This window comes from Podarcis gaigeae, assembly GCF_964106915.1.
Source record: "Podarcis gaigeae genome assembly, chromosome: 7".
Classification (NCBI taxonomy): domain Eukaryota; kingdom Metazoa; phylum Chordata; class Lepidosauria; order Squamata; family Lacertidae; genus Podarcis; species Podarcis gaigeae.
The window spans coordinates 67,587,837-67,610,831 of NC_139683.1; the positions used below are offsets into that span (position 1 = coordinate 67,587,837).

Here is a 22,995-nt window from a genome sequence, read left to right on the forward strand (position 1 = left end):
GTCAGGGATGATGGGAACTGTAGTCTCAAAACATCTGGAGGGCCAAGTTTGCCTATGCCTGGTATAGGGTGTGCTTTGTTTTTTAAAGGCTACAGTAGAAAAAGTAATAACTCTGCGACTCACCAACATTCTCCTCAGACAGCCTTAAGATTTCCTGGAACTGTGGTTTTACCTAAAAAATAGTTATGAAGTAAAAGAAAACCATTAGTTTAAAAACTGAGAAGGATATATTTCTGATGAATATTTATTAAGTTGTTCTTAATGGGCAAGGTTTCCCTCACACTCTAAAACATGCATACAAGGGGGGGGGGACCTGCATAGTAAAGGTAAGCTAGATGCCTGTCAAGTGCTTTCCAGACCTTTAATCTGGCAGGTTAGCAAGTTTTTGATCCTAACATTCCATTAGATATATGAAACACATAAATTGTTTCTATTCTGCATCATTCCGTCCAGATGTGAATATGTTTACCTTTGTATTTGTGAAGATTTTCCCAAATGTTCTGCAAAGGCGCCAGAAAAACCTTGAGAATTCATGTACACAGGCTGTTGAGGCTACATTGATTTTGCCAACTATTTCTATAAGTTGCGGCAACCTGAAAAACCAGGTTAAAAATATGTCACTTTTCAGAAAATAGGTTTGTAATACTGTAAGCAAGCTGATCCTTTTTCCTGACAAGTCAAATATTTGGGGGGGCTTAGGAACAATACATTTAATAGTGCAAACATGAATCCTTCAACATTCAGACCAGGGCGGCTCCCAACAGAGTATTAAAAACACAATAAAACATCAAACATAAAAAACTTCTAAACAGGGCTGCCTTCAGATGTTTTCTAAAAGTCAGATAGTTATTTCCTTGACATCTGATGGGAGGGCGTTCCGCAGGACAGGCGCCACTACTGAGAAGGCCTTCTGCCTGGTTCCCTGTAACCTCACTTCTCACACTGAAGGAACCGCCAGAAGGCCCTCGGAGCTGGACTTCAGTGTGTCAGCTGAACAATGGGGGTGGTATAATGATTGATCTATACCATTTAAAGCAAAATCTCTAAAACAATGTATGCTGTCAGTAACTGCAAAATAGTAGCATTAAGGAAAAACTCTAAAGCTGATTAAAAACGTTGCGTCCCCCTCACCACACAATTATTCAGAGGAATTAGCAAGTGAAACAAGTCAGAAGGGACTCACAGTTGATTGACAACCCACAGTAAGGTATCCCAGCCTGTGGTACCCTCGTGTTCCAACTGGTAATCATAAAGTTGTAATAGCACAGCCAATTGTTCACGGCTTCCAATTATGGTGGCTACATCCTGAAGAGGAGACGCAGGCCTTGGGAATCTAGTCACTGGCAGCAAACGACAAACCACCACGGTCAAAGTTTAAGACTCCTTGTGCATTAACACAATGGAAATTGAGAAGCAATCGACATGCCTAACTATAGGCACTTTCACCTAATAAAGTAAGTAGGGAAAAGACCTACCCACAGTCCATTAAATCATAAGGTAAAAAGATGATTTGGGGATTTAGTCCCAGAGATTCTACGAGAACTAAACCAATCTAAATCCTAATTCTGTGGCTCAACGCTTGATACCTAGGAAGTTATGTATCCTTACCTTCAAGATGCGGTTACTGTATGTGCTGTACATGGATTTCCCTGTGAAGAGTTTTTAGAGGCTATAGCTAGTATACAGGTTGTTGGATCATTCTCTAATAAACTAGAATTCTAGTACTGGGATCCAGAACATGACACCCATGGGTTCCATAGCACCCTTTGGCAGCCCTTTCCCCCCTTGGCACCCTATTCATTTCGTTCCCATGAGTTATTCTTATTCTTATCATTTTGCCTGTTGGGAAAATTGTCTATATTTTGTTTCAGGGTGTGCAGGAATTTTGCTTGGGGCTCGAGATTATCTATAATATATGCAAAACAGCTATGAGCCTCAAGTAGGAGATGTATAAGGAGAAGGCATTATGACCACCACCTGCCAAATCAAGGGGTCTGATTCTGCCCTTTACTTCACCAGGAAAAGTACTGGGCCTTTACATGGGTTTCGCAGCTGGCAATGAATACATCAGAAACTGATAGGAATAAACCAATCTCCCTATGGATACTACTCATCTAAAGTGTCAACAATGCTTCCTACATGCAGAATTATAGGTTTTCTTTGGTAGTAGTGAAAAAAACAGAGTTCACATTTCAAAGACTTCTTGAACCAGAAGTCTTCAAGCTACGTAGAGAGCAAGCTTGCTGCACTGCATTCACCTGCACAGCATTTCTATGGAATATTATTTTAAAGTTGATGTGAAATGAAAATAAATGTGACCCTATTTCAAAACAAACCCTCACAGAGAATGATCAAGAAGTTACCTTCAATCTGTGGAATTTCACCCTGAAGCTTAGCTTTGCTTGTAAAAGGTGCGTTCTGTAGCACTAGTGCAAAAAGCGAAGGAATCAAGGACTGCAGAGCAGAAAGATACATGTGCAGCTTGTGTTCATCAAGTCCATGCTCGCCTTCCTGAAATGCAAACAGGGAATCCAGGTGAAAATCTTGCTCCTTTGCTCTCAAGGTGCATATCCATTCAAAATGAGCTTCTGACTAATTAAAAAGCCATTAACGAGAATCTATCAGAGAGAGACCAGAAAGGGGAGGACAAATAAAGGCAAAGGGTTTTTTTTTATCAGGTTCTTCTCCAAAAACCCAACTATTGACCCGATGCATTCATGACATTTATAATCGTCTGTCTTGCAAGGTGGAACAAAAGGTCTCACGCGATCTCCTGGTTTGACTCTAGAGAGCCAGAGAAGTTTAGATTCAGCACGGTTGCTGCACCAATGTGCCTTTAGTTCAAACCATGACAAACTAAATGAAGCAAAACACTGTGGCCACAATCCAAGACAACGTTAACCACCTCAAATCTCAATGATCCCTGTAAGAATGATTCAAGTATGTACTTACGGTAACTCAATTCATAGGAGCCAACTCCTAGGGGTTGTGGGGGCCTCGCACCCCATAAAATATTTGAGGGGGCCAAGCCTCCCCTCCCCAGTTGATGGGCATTGCCAATCAAACGGTGTGCATGCACCACATCATGTGATTGTGTGGGGTGGGGCTTACTTGCCCCACCCCATTTTTTAATTCAAGTCGGCACCCCTGACTCAGTTGGACTTTAAAGTGCTTAACTTTGGATTGTGCCCACTATTATTTCTCATACAGCATCCCACTTTTACTACAGACTCCTAATCTCACAGCAACTGGCATGAGTCAGCTTACTAGAGAGAGAGAAGAATGAACTTCCAATGTGAAAATCTGAAAAAATGTCCTAGAAATGTGCAACGATTTCAGACACTTCCTACGAATACCAAGACAGAAGAGGGGAAAACACTTTCAAAAGTTTAAGAATTCCAGCATTTCTTTATAGATAGCAAAACATACAGCAAAAGACAGTCATCAGCAAGCAACCAGATGATCAAACTCTAGATATACATAGTAGCAGCAGCAGCAGCAGCAAGTTAACACTGTAGATAAAATGCCCTTTAAATGACATGGCAACATGAACGCTATAAAAAAGTGATCTGCAGAATAGTCCAAACAACCAGTTGTGATGGTGTTGAATGTTACCGATTCTAATAAGTTGGGGGCGGGGGGAGATTAGAATATTTGTATGAGCTGTATCTTTGCTTATTCAAGAGGCACAAAAAACAGTGAGTATGAGACACCTTTAATATTTACCCTGAGTAGTTTTTCAATTTTACTAAGCAATGTAGGTATAAGATGAGACTGCAAATTTCCTAGTTCTGTGGTCCAGGCAGCATAGGCAGGTAAAAACACTTGATGAGTTGCACCAACTACTCGTTCTGAGGGATCACCCAATGCTGAAAGTAGTAGTTCAAAACCCTGGTAGGAAAGAAACAGACCATTTAGGAGAGTTATGTTTATTTCGCTTAAGCATTCCAGGCACCCTCAAGATAAGCAAGTGTCTATCTTGAATTTGATGAAAAGGCATTTCCAATGGTTCAAGTTAATTCAAAAAGTTCCACAACTATTTGGAATAGATGCCGCAACACCATAGCAACGCCATTAGTGTCAGGGGGCTAAATTTGTTAAAGTTAAATGAGCATGCAGAAAAGTTAGGTGAACTATACAACTGGATAAGTCATTCAATACTTGCATAAGCAGCCAAGGTACCCATAGGTATTACAACTAAAAAAATCACAGCAGATCTTTGAACACCAGTTCACAGTCAAAATAATGAAAATTCTTCAGTGATTTTACAGAACGTTCCCTCTCTCTTCTGCCAGCTTGCTCTTTTTTTTTGCTAACACACAACAAGATATTTTCAGAGCCCAAAAGTTAGATCACATCTCACAATGCTGATGATGTTAAAAATAGCCCAGGGTATTTTGGGGGGGGTTAGTTTGGTAAATACTTCCTGGTGATTTTTCAGACTTTGTTCATAATCACATGATCTAGCAACTGTCCTGTCATGTATTATCAGATACAATACCTGTTGGTATTTGTCCGGATCATCAATGTACCCCATGATGATACCAAGGCTTTTGATCACAGCTTCTCGTACTAGATCTGTCTTATCTTCCATCAACATTTGCTGTAACATGGAAAGTACCAACGAACTTCGAATCTCTTTCTGAAAGAGGAAATTAGTATTTGCTGGAATTACATTACATAAACTTGGAAACGTAAGACCAATAATATCATATACACCTATGCTATCTTTTACAGTTTATTATAAAGAGAGTGATGGCAGCTAATCTTGATGGCAAAATAATCTGGTAAAATAAGTCATTTTAGGCCTAAACCTGCAAAAATATAATATATACATTTAGAATATAAATATAAATATAATATATGCATCCAATATATGCATTTAGAATGCATGGGTGGTGGTGGGGGGAAACATTGGCTGGGATTAGTTCTGCACATATTGTTTCCCAAAAGCCCACATTGCTTTGTTCTATGTGAACATTACCAATTGCTACAACTAAAGTAGTTGGCCAGGATCCAAAATGACTGGATTAATTCCTATCCTTAGGCCTTTAGACTTCTTGTTTCAGACTAGCAGTCTAAGATGCCACATGGCTAAACTATTTTTGAATAGGAGCTTCAAAAGCAGTTGATGATATGACATGGTGTTCTGCTGCTCCAAAACAAAAACATGGTGGGCCATTAAAAACTATGAAGGGAGGAGGGATTGTACTAAGTGGCTCTTCAGAATCTGGCCATCATTTTAACCTCTTCAATTAGTCTTAAATTTAGATACATATTAACTGCAAACAGAACACTTACAGGAAGATATGGTGCTAATGCTCCACAGGATTCTGCCACTAACAGACGTCTTTCTGGATATTTGTGATTGATCTGTCGGAAGGAAAAGTTACTCCTTTCATATTTTTTTGCTTATAATTCCGCTCTGTATTTCTCTGCCAGCATGTAAAGAATATGAGGCTGCTGCTATTTACTATGCCACCACAGGCTTCCATTCACACACCATAGTCAGGATGCACAGTATGCCTTGAACCTGGAATTCTTATGTTTCCAGAAAGGAAACATAGCCTTGCTGCTGAGGTCTGGTGAGCAGATAGATGGGGGCTACAAGGACATTAGACACTTTCATAACATCCCCATAAAGGGAAGAAGCCTAGGCCAGGCAGCAGATTTTATCAGCTCCTGACAGGCGCATCAATGGTCTGGCCAAACTGTTGGGATCAGTCTAACTCCACCTTCCCAGAGACTATTCAGCACCCTGTAGGTCCTGAGCTAAGACAGAAGGAAGCCCAGGCCTAGCAGCTGACGTCGATACAGGCAAATCCCCATTTACACATGTTTGATATGTATACAACTGTTTATACGCGCATTGTGCCAAACCTGGAAGTGACACAGACGTATGACGTCACTAAAAGAGCAGAGCAGGGGCATGGCAAAGCAGGGGTAGAATGGGGGCAGGTTTTTTTCAATTATGTGCAGTTTCACGGATGCGCACAATGACCCATAACGCTACCCCCGTGCAAATTGAGGGTTGCCTGTAGTCAGCATGGAAAGGACACAATTGATCAATATTTTATACCATTTATTTGTTTAGGATTTTAATACTATAAACCATCTTGGGTTTACAACTGGCAGAAAGGTGCTATTATGCATGCAAAAAATAAATAATAAACTATTAATAAAGCTTTGTCACTTGACCACTGCTATTGTGGGTTAGCACAATACATGATTTAAGAACGGTTTCTTCTTCTGTTTACTTGAAATGGCACCTTCAACCTCAGATCTTCCTAATCTACAGTGAGATGCTCATGGATTGCCCACCCAGATTGCTCTTGGCTTCTGCCTGCCTTTACAATTACAATTTTTAGAAGTATATGCCACTTAATATATTGTAAAGCACTGTTGACAAGACCACAGTTGCTGGTAAACTGCAGAAATTTTTTTTGGCCCCGGTATCCCATGAAGTAAATAAAGATTATCTCCTATTACCTGCTCCCAACATTGTGGTAAAAGTTCTGCTTCTACACGTGTTGGTCCAACATGCCGAGCAAATGCTACACATCCAGTCAGAATCATTTGCCTATAAAATAAAAATCTTCAGCCTATTACATTGAAACGTGCTTGTACAACAACCACACATATGCCTAAAAGGAGATATAACAGACTGAATGGTCCTCACAGAAAATGGCATCTGGAGTGCGCTGCGAGCAATTAGTTACTGACAATCACGTTATTGATGGTTCATTAAATATGATATTTTCCAAGTATGAAAATAATTTCCATGAAGGGAGAAGTGTACACTTGCACTGGATTTTGTACATGGTTTTGCTTAAACATCACTATTGGGCAGTTGTTGCACATAAGCGCTTTCTGGTTAGAATTCTAGCAGCAATATTCATACAACACTTTATAAGTGACCATGTAGAAGAGGAAAAATGTCATGTAAGAAGTGGCCCTCAATTAAAAAACTAGTCAACAAAGGTGAATGTAGATTATACAGATCAAGCAAACTAAGAGAAGCTAAATACAGTGGTACCTCGGGTTAAGTACTTAATTTGTTCCGGAGGTCCGTTCTTAACCTGAAACTGTACTTAACCTGAAGCACCACTTTAGCTAATGGGGCCTCCTGCTGCCGCCGCGCCGCAGAAGCATGATTTCTGTTCTCATCCTGAAGCAAAGTTCTTAACCTGAAGCAATATTTCTGGGTTAGCGGAGTCTGTAACCTGAAGCGTATGTAACCTGAAGTGTATGTAACCCGAGGTACCACTGTATTGCTTTTGTAGAGAGGCAGAAGCCTTAAAAAGTACACAAACTGACTGTTATAAAATCTCGGGGGGGGGGGGGGAATCAGTCCTTGAGAAGCATAAATGATTTAATGAACATATTCAATATCTGGAATTTTTGCTACAAAGACAAAGAAACTTTCAATGCAGAGTAAAGCTAATCTTCTGCTTCCTACTTTCCTATAATTAAATTTAAAAAGAATCCACAAAATAGAGAACCTAACTACCATCCCATTAATATTAGACAGGTGTCTTCACTTTACTGTTTTCAGCAGCTGCTAAAAACCTGTGTTTCACCAAGCCTACCTAGGTAGGTAATTTTATTACACATGATTGTTTTTAAATTGCTTATTTATATTTTGATAACAGTTTAACTTTTTTAAAAAAAGAATTAATTATTAGGGAGCAATCCTATAGAGCAATCCATCAGGACTAGCGGAGTTTAGAATCTCTGGCTAAGCCACGAGGTTCCTGGTACAGTTGGGCTATGCCAGTGTAATTCCTCATCCTTGACTTAGCAGGAGATAGGCTGAAGTATCTGCCCCATCCTGGTTCAGCCAGGAGCCTGGTGTATCTTAAACTGGTTTATGTCCTGAAAAAGGGCTGTTCTGGAGTGGGAAAAAGGGATGGGGACTTAGGCTGCATCCTAAATGCACTCAGCATGATCACATAACCTCAAAACTGGACGGAATTTATGCCAGTTAAAAGGGTGTTGTAACTCAAACTCTTATTTAAAGGCTCAGCACAAAGGAGTATGGCTAAGGCTTATTTTATCCTTGCTTAACACCAGCTTCCAGTGCACAGGATTGCCCTGTCAGGCACAGGAGGATACTAGTCCTCTAATTTATTATTGTGTCATACTGCTTTAAAGATTAAGTTCTGATTGAAGAGTTTACAGATGGCTCTATACAGCAAAGCCAAGAAAACTGCTCAGAGTTTTCACTTTGACCATTCCTCAGTTAATCTCATTAGACCCAGCCTGCTGTTTCCAGACTTGAGTATGAAGTTCTTAATGCATTTCTGAACCCAGGCTCCAATTTCAACTTGCAAAGTTGTTTCCAAACTCTGTGCAAGTCAAAGGCCATTCACGCAATGGAGCTTTCCTGTTGTTCACAGTGCACCCCCCCTGAGGCCCTAAAAAGACACCCTTGGGGTCACAAGACCGTCAAATCTGTATATATGGGCATGTACTGTCAGCTTGTTTTCAATAATCAGTTAGGGAAGGAGCAGGCATGGGAGAGGTGAATGAGAATTTTGAATTGAGTTCACCTGATCCACACTTCCCAGACTGAAGTCCAGATTTGAACACGGGTCTTCCCTGGAACCTGGACTCCCCTAGATTCTACTCCTACTTATGAGGTGTCAGAGGGCTGGCTCTCTTCTTTGTACAGCACATTGTGGCATATACAGTATTCAGCTCCTCCTGTGAGAGGCAGGTACACATTGACGTCCTGTCACTCTCAGGGAAATTGTACAAAAAAAACATGGGAGGCAGCTTTGTATGTCTCTTAAAAAGTATTTTAAAGTGCTTTTAAAACGACTTTTGCAAATTGAAAATCTGTGCAGGTTCTAAGTATTTTTTCCTTTAAAATCTTCACAGGAATGGATTTATCAAGGGGTCAGAACCGTACCAGGCCTGAACAGACTTGTATGCCACTAGGAGAGAGGGGGGAAAAGTGAGAATCAGATGTCAGCCTGCAGGGTTCCTTCTGCCATCCCCGTCACAGCCTTAAATGGAAGGAGAATCAGGCCTAGTTCTAGGGGCTCACGTGGCTGAACAACCTCAAACCCTTTATTCAGTCTAAGACACTAAATCACTGCATGGCAAAAGTATTGAGGAGAGGGGGCACTATTTTGAGCCTCAATTGTGACTGAAGTCTTTGAAAATGAAAATGTTATCCTTGCCTGCGCTTCCCATCCTGCCTAAGGTTCTATTTTTTAATAGTCTGCACGCAAGCAATTTCTATCTGTTGGACTGTACAGATTTCACGAGGAATATTATGTTGTCACTTAGGGTATGTTAAAATTTTAACAGAACAGAGACGGGGAACCTCTGGCCTAGAGGGAAAATCTCTATTCCACCCGTGGGAATTTCTCTAAGCCTCACTTTTGCTCTGAATCTTCCTCAAGTGTTTATGCCTGGCTAGAATGTGTACTTCAATGCTTCGCTGCATGTACAGAGGTGTGTTCAGAAACCTGACTTTTGAAGGCTAGAAGGTAGCCTACCATACATCCATTGCTCCTCTACTTTAAAAAGGCTCCCCACCTCTGTTGTAAGAGAACAGGCAATGTATAAGTGAACGACTACTGACTGCTAATAATAATAATACAGTGGTACCTCGGGTTACATACGCTTCAGGATACAGACGCTTCAGGTGACAGACTCCACTAACCCAGAAATAGTACCTCAGGTTAAGAACTTTGCTTCAGGATGAGAACAGAAATTGCGTGGCAGCGGGAGGCCCCATTAGCTAAAGTGGTGCTTCAGGTTAAGAACAGTTTCAGGTTAAGAACGGACCTCCAGAATGAATTAAGTTCTTAGCCCAAGGTACCACTGTAGTAGTAGTAGTAGTAATAATAATAATAATAATAATAATTATTATTATTATTTATTTATACCCCGCCCATCTGGCTGGGTTTCCCCAACCATTCTGGGCGGCTTCCCAGAGATACTATGTTCCTATTTTACTAGAAGCCTGCAACAAGAAAAGTAGTTAATAGCCTTCAAAGTTCAAAAAAGAAAAGTGTTCCCCACACATCAAAGACACACCTTTGCTCATCATCTGGCCTTTTGATCAAGTTGAACAATATGTGTAGGAGCTGATCTCTCTCTTTGGGTTCAGGATGGAGGCAAGCTGTACACAGTATGAGGGGTATCAGTTCCTAAAGGTGCGAGTGGGAGGGAAAGGTGAAAAGCTATCAAACAACAGTTTTTTTTAAAAAAGCCTAGAAAACATTTAAAACCATAAAGTAAAATAAGATCTAGTTAATCTATGACCAGCATGAGCACAATTAGCTTGCATATTGATTTCTCATAGAATCACAAGTTGTAAAATAACACATGTTCTGTTTATAGGTTCTAACAGCACCAATAAGACTGTGCTACAAATGCTTATGTTTATTATCTATATATTTCCTTACTGAAGTTGAAGAAAAGAAATTGGTTTAGTTTTTTGTTTTGTTTTTTTAAAAAACACAAAGATGAGGCTACGAAAACACAGAAAAAAATATTTGGTGTTACGCACTGACTGCCAGAAAGTAACTTCAATCCAGTTATTCCAGGGCTGCCATGGAATACCGTGTGAACCTAGGCTGCTCCATGAATTAAGCTGATGTCCCCAGAGCAAATAGGATAGTCCCTACTAGTTCCCATAGAGAGTGAATGTACACCCTCTCTCTCTCTCTCTCTCTCTCTCCCTACCTACCTATCCCTATAAACACACAAACGTTTTACATATTATACACACACTATTTAAAGAAAGTTAGTGAGATGACATGACTCACTATCCACTGATAGCTGCCACACATTTTCCCTAACACAATTATGCCAGTTTAACAAGTTTAGTCTGCTCTACAACCTACTATGACCATGGACGTTGGTGGCGCTGTGGTGTAAATCACAGAGCCTTGGGCTTGCCAATCGGAAGGTTGGCGGTTCGAATCCCCACAACGGGGTGAGCTCCCGTTGTTCAGTCCCAGCTCCTGCCAACCTTGCAGTTTGAAAGCACATCAAAGTGCAAGTAGATAAATAGGTACCACTCTGGCGGGAAGGTAAACGGTGTTTCTGTGTGCTGCTCTGGTTTCGCCAGAAGCGGTTTAGTCATGCTGGCCACATGACCCGGAAAAACTGTCTGCAGACGAACATCGGCTCCCTCGGCCTGTAAAGCGAGATGAGCGCCGCAACCCCAGAGCCGTTTGCAACTAGACTTAGCGGACAGGAGCCCTTTTTTACAACCTACTAAAACCAGAATTCTGAGGTTCCAGGTAATTTATATCTGTGCACATCCTGTCCACAAAAGCAACAAAGTAAATGAAAAGATTACGCAGATTTTCCTAGTTCCTGATCCTTCTTCCAGCAATGTATCTAAACATTCGGCATCTGCAGCTGGAGGACTACAGTAGCTTAGCACTAGCATTTACACTTAATTGAAAATGAACTGTGGCCTAGTCTTGAAATAAAATGTAAGCAGCTGTACCTTTTCTTTCTAGGCACAGCTCCCAAACAGCATGGAAAAAATCTTTACAATGGAAGATTTTGTGAACTAATGCCAATCAATTTTAATTTCATGTCTTATTGGTAATATGAAAAGAGAAAGAACAACCAACAATACTTCAGTAATACAAAAAGGTGACTCACACTAAACTTGGAAAATGTACAACAATTTATTATAATGCTTTATTTTCCTTCTGGGTTGACACTCATCTATAGTTGTTGCTATTTTTATGTTTTTATGTATAAGAGTTTTTTACTCTTTTTGATAGCTACCGCTATGCTAGCTATGACATGCAATGGCTAATCTTATCAGTAGGTTACCTTTTTTGCTTCAGTATTATGACTGTTCCAAACTTTGTTTTAAATGGGATTTTCATTAATATAATGGGGGGTCACTGGCATCTTAAGGGAAGCCCAATTATTGAGCGGGGGGAAGGGAGAGAAAGAGAGAATCTGTCCTGTCTCAACAGTTGTAACACAAATAATGTATACATTGCGTAAAGCCTAAAGAACCGGGTAATTTTTATAGAATTTTTCAAGGCAATCTGAGCCTTGATAAAAAATGCTTGCCCGTGTTATTGCATTCTTCCTAAGATATCTGGGCTCTGAAGGACAAACCAAAAATGGAGCAGCTGCAAACAAGTGAAGTGAAGACAATCGAAGAAGAAGAAGAAGAAGAAGAAGAGGAGGAGGAGGAGGAGGAGTTTGGATTTGATATCCCGCTTTATCACTACCACAAGGAGTCTCAAAGCGGCTAACAATCTCCTTTCCCTTCCTCCCTCACAACAAACACTCTGTGAGGTGAGTGGGGCTGAGAGACTTCCGAGAAGTGTGACTAGCCCAAGGTAGATTCGGAGAGCCAGGAAGAAGCTATGACGGATAATATAAGTATAAGAACAGAGAATTGTGATGATGACTTTTGTACTAAAAAAACCAGCAAGTAGATTTTTGGTGAACTATGAAGGCTTCATTAAGGGACGCAGGTGGCGCTGTGGATTAAACCACAGAGCCTAGGATTTGCCAATCAGAAGGTCGGCGGTTCGAATCCCCGCGACAGGGTGAGCTCCCATTACTCGGTCCTTGCTCCTGCCAACCTAGCAGTTCGAAAGCACGTCTGGCGGGAAGGTAAATGGCGTTTCCATGCACTGCTCTGGTTCGCCAGAAGCGGCTTAGTCATGCTGGCCACATGAACCGGAAGCGGTACGCCGGATCCCTCGGCCAATAAAGCAAGATGAGCGCCGCAACCCCAGAGTTGGCCACGACTAGACCTAATTGCATAGGCGCCGACTCCATGGGGCCTGAGGGGGCCCGAGCCCCCTCAAAAATTCGTTTGGGGGGGCTCCGACCCCCCAATAATTTAAGAAATTACCGTAAATTTCGCTCTATAACACGCAGATTTTTTCTCCTAAAAAGTAAGGGGAAATGTCTGTGCGTGTTATTGAGCGAATGTGTGGTCCCTGGAGCTGACTCGCCGGAGCGCAGGAGCAAAAATAGGCAAAAATCAGGCAAAAATAAGATCGGGCGGAGGGAAGGCGGAAGCTGCTGCTTTCCTGCATTCTGCCTCAGGGTCTTACTGCCCACCCGCTTCTGTTGCTGCGTTTGCTCAAACTCAACAAAGAGCAGGGAATCCCCTGCCCTCTTGGCAAGCAGAGGGTTAAGGAAAGGATCGAGTCCTTCCTTCTAATTCTTTCCTAGTCACACTGCGTGCAGGCTCCAGCCCACCACCTCCTCCTCTCCGTGCTCTAGGGACTCGCAGGTGGGAGAGAGAGAGAGAGGGCTGGCTTGGGGGGGGGGACTTTTGCCTTCCTTTCCTCCCCCCCACCCCGTTAAACTCCTCCCCTGCATTCTTAGCCAGCTGCTTCTCCGCACACCCCTCTTGTGCTTCTTGTCCCTTCTGTGTTTTTCCTTCCCTCCCCATTTAAAACGTGGTGACAAAGCACGGATCCACATGGATCCTCAGGATTTTTGCATTGGGTCACCCCAAATTCACCATCAGATCACATAGCATGTTCATGGCTACATCTTGCACCAAAAAAATCACGCACCCACTGTTGCCTGGGGCTGCAATGGTGCAAAAACGTGGTTACAAAGCACGGATCCACATGGATCCTCAGGATTTTTGCATTGGGCTACTCCAAACTCACTGTCAGATATTAAAAATCTTTATAAAATAGAGAATTAAATACATACAGAATGTTAAATTTTCAGTTTCAAAATATTAGTACTAGTTTAGTACTGTATTTCTATATTACTATAGTACTGTATTAGTTATTTTCAAATACTTTTAGGGTGTAAGACCCAATTAAAGCCCGTTATTTACATACAGTATTACAGTATTTACATACAGTATTAGGCATACTGTATTAACTTTATTAACTGTATTAAAGCATTAACTTTGAGATATTATTTTTATTTAATGAACCCTCACCCTTATTCAAACTAAGCTTAAATTAGCTATTTCACTTATTAATCAAAGTGCTATTACTGTGCGACAGCAATATTTTATGTTTTATTCTTTTAATGAGTTTAGGATTTATTTAAATATCATTTCAGTCTTTTCAGAGCTATATATTCACTGCTCTGTAATAATCTATAAGCATAATTGTTACTGCAAATTAAATTAGCTTTTTACGAAAATACCGTGCGTGTTTATGTTTTGTTTCTTTTTTCAAAGCCAAAAAGTGTTTCAGGCTTGTCGAGTTTCCCGGAGTGTGGAGTTATAGAGAGTCGAGTTTTCGGGGTTCTAATGTTGATCATATGACTCTAAAATACTTTTAAAAAACTTTAAAACTCACTAATTTTCATCTAAAATTTAGAAAACTTCCCGGGGCAGGACCCCGGTATGGGCCCCCCCAATATTTTTTATAAGTCGGCGCCCCTGCCTAATTGTCAGGGGTCCCTTTACCTACCTTATGAAGGCTTCACTGCACAAAAGAACATAAAATATGGATATTTTGGAACACATTTCAATATGAATGAGCGGCGTCAGAAAAGACCTGCTATGCAAAGCGAGTTCTATCTAGATGTGAGAAAGGTGACAGGATGTACACTATATCAATATTAGAGACAAGGTTGATGAGTTTTGTACGTATGCTCAAGTTCTGACTGACATTCAAATTTAATTGATCCATATGGTTCTTTAAATTGAAATTTTGAATGCCTGCTGATGTTGATAAAGGGAACATAGCAATACTTAAGTCACTGGCTTTAATGTATTTTAGCTTTGCCTGTTATTATCATTTTACATTTAACTTCCTGTACAAGGGGTAAGGTAATGGGTGGCAAGGAGGGCACCAAGGAGAAGTAGCAAATTTCAAAATATAAATAAAAAGTTGATCAAATGGGAAAATATTGATCAACCATGTATTCCTGATAAAAGATGAAAAAGACGAACATTGAAACTAAATTAATTGTAAAAACAAAGCAACTACATTATTTATTATTATTTGCCTCACATTATTGATTTTCTAAGTGACACGCACACGAACATGCAGGAAAAAACACTGCATGGGAGAAAACTTATTTACCAATCTTCTACTTCAGAACGCAAAAGCAACTGGTGATGCATCATGTATGAAGATGCCTGTTAAAAAAACTAATAAATCCAATTGTGGCATCAGACGCCCTTATCCAAGGCAGCTTTTGGATGCTAGCCTGCATCATGCCAGGGCTTATTATAAACCAGCATTCAGTTTCTGGCAAGTCATTTGTAATTTATGTGTCAGCCAAGAGCTTCCTACAAGGATATTTAATGTTACTGCCCAATCATTTTGAATGGGCATTGAAAAGTGTGGGTTTTTTTTAAGCATGCTGAGTAAAAAACAAACGCAAAACAGTTCTACTGATGAATCCAACAAAAGAGTCTATTTTGATGGTTAATCACTGGCACATTGTTAAAATATTCAGCACAACAGAAGCTGCAAATGCTTGCTCAAGTTTCACTACAAGATCTAAAGAGCTATTTTAGGCGCATCCATTTTGAATTTTTTTCTTCATGACCAGCAAATCTCCTTTCCACAAACTTCTTTTGAAAGTTTTCATTGCTTTCAAAAACTATTCATGTGACATGGGAACTGCTGTTCAGTATACAAAATCAAATCCTATTTGAGTATGTGGAACTATGTATATGCATGTATATGCTGTAAAGTTGTATTTTTTTAAAAAAATCAACAGTTTAAAAAATTTAAAATCAGAAGCTTTTGAAAATGAGTTTGAGTCCCTCCTCACTCAAAACTTTAAAGAGGATGACTGGATGAGACCGGTCAATCTATACCTAGGTATCAGCTTACTATTCTTTGCAAGGTTGTTTCATTTAATCCAAATTGGTAGATATGGAGCGGATACAAGGCTATTGCTTTTACCTTGCAGAAAGCTGGAAATTGTATCAGATGGAATTAGCTGTGTGTCCACGTCCATGGGTCATATTCTTTCATGTATACTATGGGATTGGAGCGTTCTCTGCATCGCTGCATCTGTGCTTCTAAACTTCCTTCTATCAATGGGAGTGGAGAGACAATGAGAAATCTTCTTGAACAGATGTGTCCTACTGCATGTTCCATGTATTGTTAATGAAAGGGAGAGAAGAGGGAGGACAGTTGGAGGGGGACAAGGGTATTTCTCGAGCGCAGAAGGTATGGAGGAAGAGCGTAATACAGACTACCTACACTACATGAAGACTTAACAAAAGGCTTTAAGTAAATAATAATCCTTCCAAGAAAGAGATAGAATATAGCTGAACTAAGTGTGTTGCACTCTTAGGCAGCCTTACCTGGAAGCAGTTCTCAGTGGCTTGCTTAGGCTGGAAAATGCAAGAGTGTCGATCTGCTAAGAAGGATACGGATTGAGTCCTTTGGGATTTTAGGTCTAAAGATCTGGCTGGAGGTTTATTCATGAAGCTGGACTGTCTGAAGTGCATGTCCATAATAAGTACTTTAACAGAATTTCTATTTAAAATATGTATGAAACTACAATAGTAACGGGCGCATTCTGCGATAGGGAGTTTTATTACTGTGAGCATTTTCTGAGCTCTTGTTGCAGTACTCCGCACCTAAGATTTCAATTCAAATTGGCACTGCTGGCGCTGAGGGCGGCAGCGGCAGAACTGCTCCCTGTCAGCCCCACGTTAAAGAGATCGCTGAAGCTGAACTTCAAAGAGATCCACATCTCAGCTGGCTTCCTGCCTGCCCGATCTGTAAGGAGAGGGTGGGTGAGGGAGAAGGGCTGGGAGGCTGCAGAAATCCCCCTGCCAGACCCTGTGCCGCTGTGGATGCTGCCGTGGCACCACTTGGGGCTGTTGCCTGTAGCCCCATCGGTGCAGCAAATGCGGAGCTGCTTGTAGCTCCAAACAACCCTGCGGACCCAAACAACCCTCTCACTCCACAGGGTAGCAGCAGGAGCGATCTTGATGCCACCGCCTTCTCTTCCTCCTATCCTCCCTCCCTCTGTTAGGCGAAGCTTCCCCTCTCCCCATCCCTCTACATGGCTGGGTGGGGAAGTGAAACCTCACCTCTCACTCATCAGCAAAACTTCCCCCTTAGGGAAGGGGAAGAAAGGGAGGCTTTGCCCGACAGAGGGAGGGAGAATAGGAGGAGGAGGTGGGGGCAGCAGGATCACTCCTGCCGCTGCCTTGGGAAGCGAGAGGGTCGCGGGTGGTTTTGCAGCCACACTGCCGCCGAAGTGCCGAAGCTGTTTAAGAAGTTGGAGCAGCACAACGAGCAGCCACTGCCAGGAGCAGCCCTAAATGTGCCTCCTTTGGTGCCGCACGAGCCAGGAGATCTGTCGGGCACCGCGGCACAAATGCGACTAGGAATTGTGTTTCAGCGCCCCACAACCCAGGTTTCAGGCGCTATGTAGCACCTTGCTTTTCTTTCCCTGTTTTTTGGAAAAAACAATGAAATAAATAACCCTGATAAGATGAAAACGATAGGTTTCAAATGGTCAAGAAAAGAGGCTTGAATTTAAAAGTCACACTTGACTTTACTGGGAAAGAATACAATGCTTGCCAAAGGAATGAAGTGTGCTTCTTCTTCAAAGCTTTACCTCAAGTACATTGTCTATTATGCGATGAAGTCTTCCTCGGCCATACCTACAATCTTCTCATTTGCCTCTGTTTCCTCAGGTTCTCTAACTACAACACACTGCAAAATTCCTCGCCAGAAGAACTAATAATTCCACAATCCACTTTGCTCTAAAGGGGAAACATGAATAATCTAGTGGTATTTTCTTTTCTTCCACAATGCCAGAAGATAATGGCCCAAACCACCAAAACAGGTTTTCTGATACATTATCAACAAATCCAAGATTGCACCTAAATGGACCATTCAATTTAGTAAAGCACCCGTCTGAACAACTTCTTAAATAACTATTTACACAAACCTGTAACACTTTAACTATTCTTTGGTCTGGGTCACACATCATGAACCATGGCTTAGTGTGAATGTGAGGTATCTTTCTGGGAAAGGAGATCACAGCTGCTTTGCTCGTTTCTGATTGTTTTGCTGCTGTGCTGAGCTAAGTCACAGTTCAGCTTAGTATGTCATCTGAACCTGGGCTCACGGTTTAGCTGTCCTGGAAAACCATAACCATACAGTATTGGACAAATCTTGGTTGCAGCTCATGGTTCATCTGGAGAGAGCTAAACCCAGGTTTAGACAACATGGGGGTCCATGTCTTTGGCTTAAGCCATTGCCTTAGAGTCCTACTGAATTCACAGAACTAGTTCCATGCTACTTTTGCTCCCTGTGACCAGATCCCTGTAAATATATTGATCTATACCATTAATAATATAAAAAATACCATTCTGCTTCTCATGAAATCAAAAACAACCTAACATATATTGTCATATTATTCATATTCTGTTGAACTTTGAAGCAATACACCCATGTGGTATATTTTGAAATGGGTACCATATTGCAATAAACTCAACATTGCTCTGACTTTCTCGGGCATGTAGCTAATCCGGGAAAAGTAAACATCAAGAACCTGTTACAGATAGGTAGCCGTGTTGGTCTGCCATAGTCAAAACAAAAAAAAATTCCTTCCAGTAGCACCTTAAAGACCAACTAAGTTAGTTCTTGGTATGAGCTTTCGTGTGCATGCACACTTCTTCAGATAAGGTGGTATCTGAAGAAGTGTGCATGCACACGAAAGCTCATACCAAGAACTAACTTAGTTGGTCTTTAAGGTGCTACTGGAAGGAATTTTTTTTGTTTTGATCAAGAACCTGGTTATTCAATCGTTCACTTACATAATGTACGCATGTTTACATACACAACAATTAGTATTGGAGTGTAATATAAAAACAGAAGGCGTATTATTTGTTGAAATTATGCCAAATGAGGGAAACTGAAATAAAAATATGGGCCTCATGTTTGTGCACAAGTAGGCTCCAACACAAACCATTAGTATTTCTTTTCTTCTAAATTCAGCATTTTGCCAAATATAGTTTACTTTTTTTAAAAAAAGAGTTTACATGCAAGCACAAGGTTCTAACGTAAGACATTTCATATCTAAAACACAGATAGTAACTTGAATGTTTATGTAGTTATTATTATTTCCACAAATTTTGCAAGGGAAAAGTAAGCAGGAGGTAGGCTGCAGAAATCTTACACCAACTCCAAGTGTAACAAGGAGCTGCAAAGAGAAGCTCAAGCAGCACCCCGCCAAGCCAAACGGCAAGAGTCAGAAATTAGTAACTGATCCTGGAACACATCTTACACAGTTGTTTTTCTATCACAACTTAAACAGAATCATTAGTTTAGTCCATAAGGTATACAGTTTATAGAATTAAATGCTGCATGCAATGGTAGAATTTCAATGTATCTAATGAAAAGTTTATAGACACATGGGGGTTGCTAAGTCATTGTAACGGAGGGATCAGTACACATTTCTTGACTTGGTTGCCTTTTCATACAGCCCCCAAGGGCTAAAATGCCAACCGCATTACTATTTCTCTAGATTAATAGGTAAAGCCAAGCTGGCTGGAAAAGCAATTCCTAACCAAAAACAAAACACACACAACTGCCTCATCTTCAGCTCATGTCATTCTTTATAATATGCATTAGAAAGTTCTGTCAATAAGGGCCAAATCCCAGACCACTAAAAGTACCTACAAGAAGAATCATCCTGTTAGTATGATGTGACTCGCATCATGGCAGGTACGGTGAACCTGCTCCCCACCAGGTGTTGGACTGTGACTTCCACCATCCCTCATCATAGGCCATTATGGCTGGGGATGATGGGAACTGGAGTCCCACAACATCTGGAAGGCACCAGGTTTCCTATCCCTGCATTATAATCTACATTGTAAAAGTGACAGCATATCAACACTTGAATCCCAAACACTGGAAGTGCCTTGCCCAATGGAGCAAAGGCGCAATGCCTACCTTCCCAGACGTGGCGTCGCTGCTGCTTACCAGGAGGGAAAAGGGTGAAGCAGCCTGCTTGGCGACAGTACACCAGACCGGCTCTGCTGGTGCGCTCAGATTGTACCAGCTTCTCTGATTCCTACCACCCAGTAAGCAGCAGCGTCTCCACTGCCGGGAAGTTTACGTTGCAGCTCTGTCCTGCTGGGTGAGTCGCTTCTGCCAAATGCTATTCAATTCTAAGGACATTCTTCTTGTAAAAGTTGTGTAGACACAACAATAGTTGTAGCTCTATTTGCTTTTTACCAGCATATATTCTGCTTTACAAGATATAAAGCTATATAACTTATTTCCCTTACAAGGGACTTCTAACGTTTGGCTCTTTTCGCAATGAATTCTAGAGCAGAAGTATTTCCCCTTCCCCTTGAAATGTGCTGTGGTCCAGAGGTTCAGTGCCAGATGAATCAAGCGACTGGGAGCAGCTTTTAATCTTTGCCTTCTTTCCACCCCCTGGACCTCTTATGCCTGTCGCTGGGAGCCAACAGTTGCAAGCCATGTCAATGGTAACTTGGATAAAGAATTCCTATCTAGTTAGGTTCTAACGTCCTCATTGTTTCACTGTATTTTAAACATATTGTAAGCTGCCTTGAGAACCTCTGTTAATTATATATGTATTGTTTTAAATGATACATATATAATTCTCATCGATGTTAAGAGGCTAATTCACCCCAATTCAATATCATAACTCTGCTTTGACACACAGAAGCACTAGAAGTGGGTTTAGCTAACACAAGTAAGCAAACTGAAGGGCAAAACAGATGGACTCACAATAACAGCCCTGCAGAGTGCCATCAAGGATCTTAAGCAAAAGGACAAAGAGGAGGATATCATGCTGTTTTGCTAAACTCACCTGGCAGAGGTGCACAACCATTCTCTAGGAGCAGAGATGCATGCACAAAAGTAATAAGATGATTGCAAGTAATCGACTTCAACATAATAATAAACACTACTAACTTCTCAATAAACAGAAATGTTGCATAAAATTGAAATAAAAATGTCTGGACTTCTCACCTCTCTCTTTGCAAGCAGAACATTAGGAACGATATGCGGCAAGCAACGCCCAAGCATCAGCATGACGCTTTTTTCACTATCAGCAATTCGGGACACCTGGAAGTGCAATTTTGATTTAAAAAAAGAAAGAAAAAGAAATAATATTCTGCAATGGCATTTGTGCAATTCTTAAGGTAAATTAAGAAATCAGTCACGTCTTGGTTTCTGTCCCAGAAATCAGCACACAACAGGATACTGGGTTGACATGCTCATTTTAAACGTCTTGAAACCAAAAGACACAAAAGTTATCTGTGTAGGCTAACACATGAGGAGCAGTATAACTCCATCTGAGTAATACAACTGGAGCCACCCCCATTTCAACAATGGCACTTGTTGAGGCTACTGGGTGTGGCTGCCAAAGGTAATAACCAGTCCAAAGGTTCTAAAATCTCCTCCACGGAGCTACATAAGCAACAGGCCAGAAGTCTGCTGGAGTATTAAAAATTCAGCAATATGGTCTCCTCAGCCTGGATGTTATGACTCATCAAGATTTAACATTTTCCAAAAAGGACATATACCTCTGATCCCAAACGGCTCTCTGCTGACATTTGACAGAAAGATAGCAATGCTTGATGGAACGCATGTGACAGCTTCCTGCAGTAGTTGGGGCGTGGGGAGAAATAGAAGACAGTTGGATAACTGATATTAGTAGCATGCCTCTTTGACTCACAACTGACAGCTACAGAACACAGTGTGTGTGTGTGTGTGTGTGTGTGTGTACATGCTGCTAGAATTCTAAACTGCTTTACAGATTAGCCCAAAACTTCTCAAATGCTACTCCTACACTATCATACAGATTATATTACTCGACTGAGAACACTAGTTTCCACGAGAAACCAAAAGCTTGCCCACTGATGTAAACAGATTTTTAAAATAAAAAACAGCAACAACATTTCAGTTTTATCTATTTCTTGATTATTTCATTTACATCCCAACAAAGAGAAGTACACTGAGCTTGGACAAATTACCAAGAAGGAAAGTGTAATTAACAACTGCTATCTTTTGAATTACCTGTCTTGTTTATAAATTTCATATTGCGCTTTTCTTCTTACAGTGCAACCCAACCCAACTTACAAAGGCATTTTACTAGGGGAAGGGGGTGTTACACATGTCTGTTGAAAAGATGAAAGTTATGTTTCTCAATGCAACAGAACGTTCCAAAATGGAAACAAGAACCATTCATAATTCATGTAAACTAGGATTAAGATTCAAATGGATTTTACTAAAATGCCACCCTAATTATGCTTGCATGTAATGTACTAGGGAGGGGGGAAGAATCAAAATAACCTCAGATCTTACAATGTTGGATAGAAATGGTTATCAAATGGGGAAACTGACTTTGGTAATATTCTGAGCCAATTATATTTCAGTCTTTTGATACAAATGTAGCAATTTTCAAATTTGGGTTTTTAAAAAGAGCGTTCAGGAAGCAGTCCTGATTTCAAGGAGGTATCTCAAATTGCTTATGAGTAAATTATTCATTTCAAAAAGAAATCTCATTATCAAGTCCCACTTAAAGCATATTCAAAACTATTATTTTGAGGCTCAGGGTGAGAAACACATATAACGAAGTCTTTTAAAAATGCTATACATGAACATTACCAGTAAGGCATGAAAACCTATAGTGTGACTGCACATTTTCTTGAGGTAAAAGATGAGCACCAGTATCTATAAGCTCATGATGTTATATGGACTAGATCACTGGTCTAACTGGTGGGTCACGACCTACTAGCAGGTCATCGCCTGATCCCAAGGGGGTCACAACAGGAGCACCATCACCATGCAAATATATGGTAAAAGACTTAAGAACTGGATCCCCAAATGCATGTTTGGGTTAAACGTGGAACCTGGGTTTGAAAAGGTCTGAAGGTACCTGGACAAGATGGAAGAACAAAAGGAACATGAGACAGCCTCATTGGGGCTGCATCCAAATGTCAAACAAACCACCTTTCATCTCAAAGCTAGGGCCTCAACATACTTGCAGCAGGCATAACCATCTGTTTTAATAGGGGTGGTGGCAGTGGCT

General features: G+C 40.9%; 1 protein-coding gene across 5 annotated transcripts in view; it reads right to left on the minus strand.

The window, feature by feature from the left end:
• The window catches only part of RELCH (RAB11 binding and LisH domain, coiled-coil and HEAT repeat containing), a 65,064-nt gene that overhangs the window by 21,905 nt on the left and 20,164 nt on the right, over window positions 1–22,995 (minus strand). For 4 of the 5 annotated variants that reach the window (XR_014566287.1, XM_083747153.1, XM_083747152.1 and 1 more), the window contains 11 exons: window positions 21,488–21,563; window positions 20,931–21,026; window positions 10,054–10,166; window positions 6,490–6,580; window positions 5,302–5,373; window positions 4,502–4,642; window positions 3,727–3,891; window positions 2,364–2,511; window positions 1,184–1,340; window positions 470–593; window positions 124–172 (listed from right to left, as the gene is read on the minus strand). Coding sequence is in view for 4 of the 5 variants with exons in the window: in XM_083747153.1 (XP_083603279.1) it covers window positions 124–172; window positions 470–593; window positions 1,184–1,340; window positions 2,364–2,511; window positions 3,727–3,891; window positions 4,502–4,642; window positions 5,302–5,373; window positions 6,490–6,580; window positions 10,054–10,166; window positions 20,931–21,026; window positions 21,488–21,563 (1,232 nt within the window). In the remaining variant the exon portion in view is untranslated. Of the gene's footprint in view, window positions 1–123; window positions 173–469; window positions 594–1,183; window positions 1,341–2,363; window positions 2,512–3,726; window positions 3,892–4,501; window positions 4,643–5,301; window positions 5,374–6,489; window positions 6,581–10,053; window positions 10,167–15,857; window positions 15,989–20,930; window positions 21,027–21,487; window positions 21,564–22,995 lie in introns of those variants that run through there. The other variant, XM_083747154.1, reaches the window with a different exon arrangement.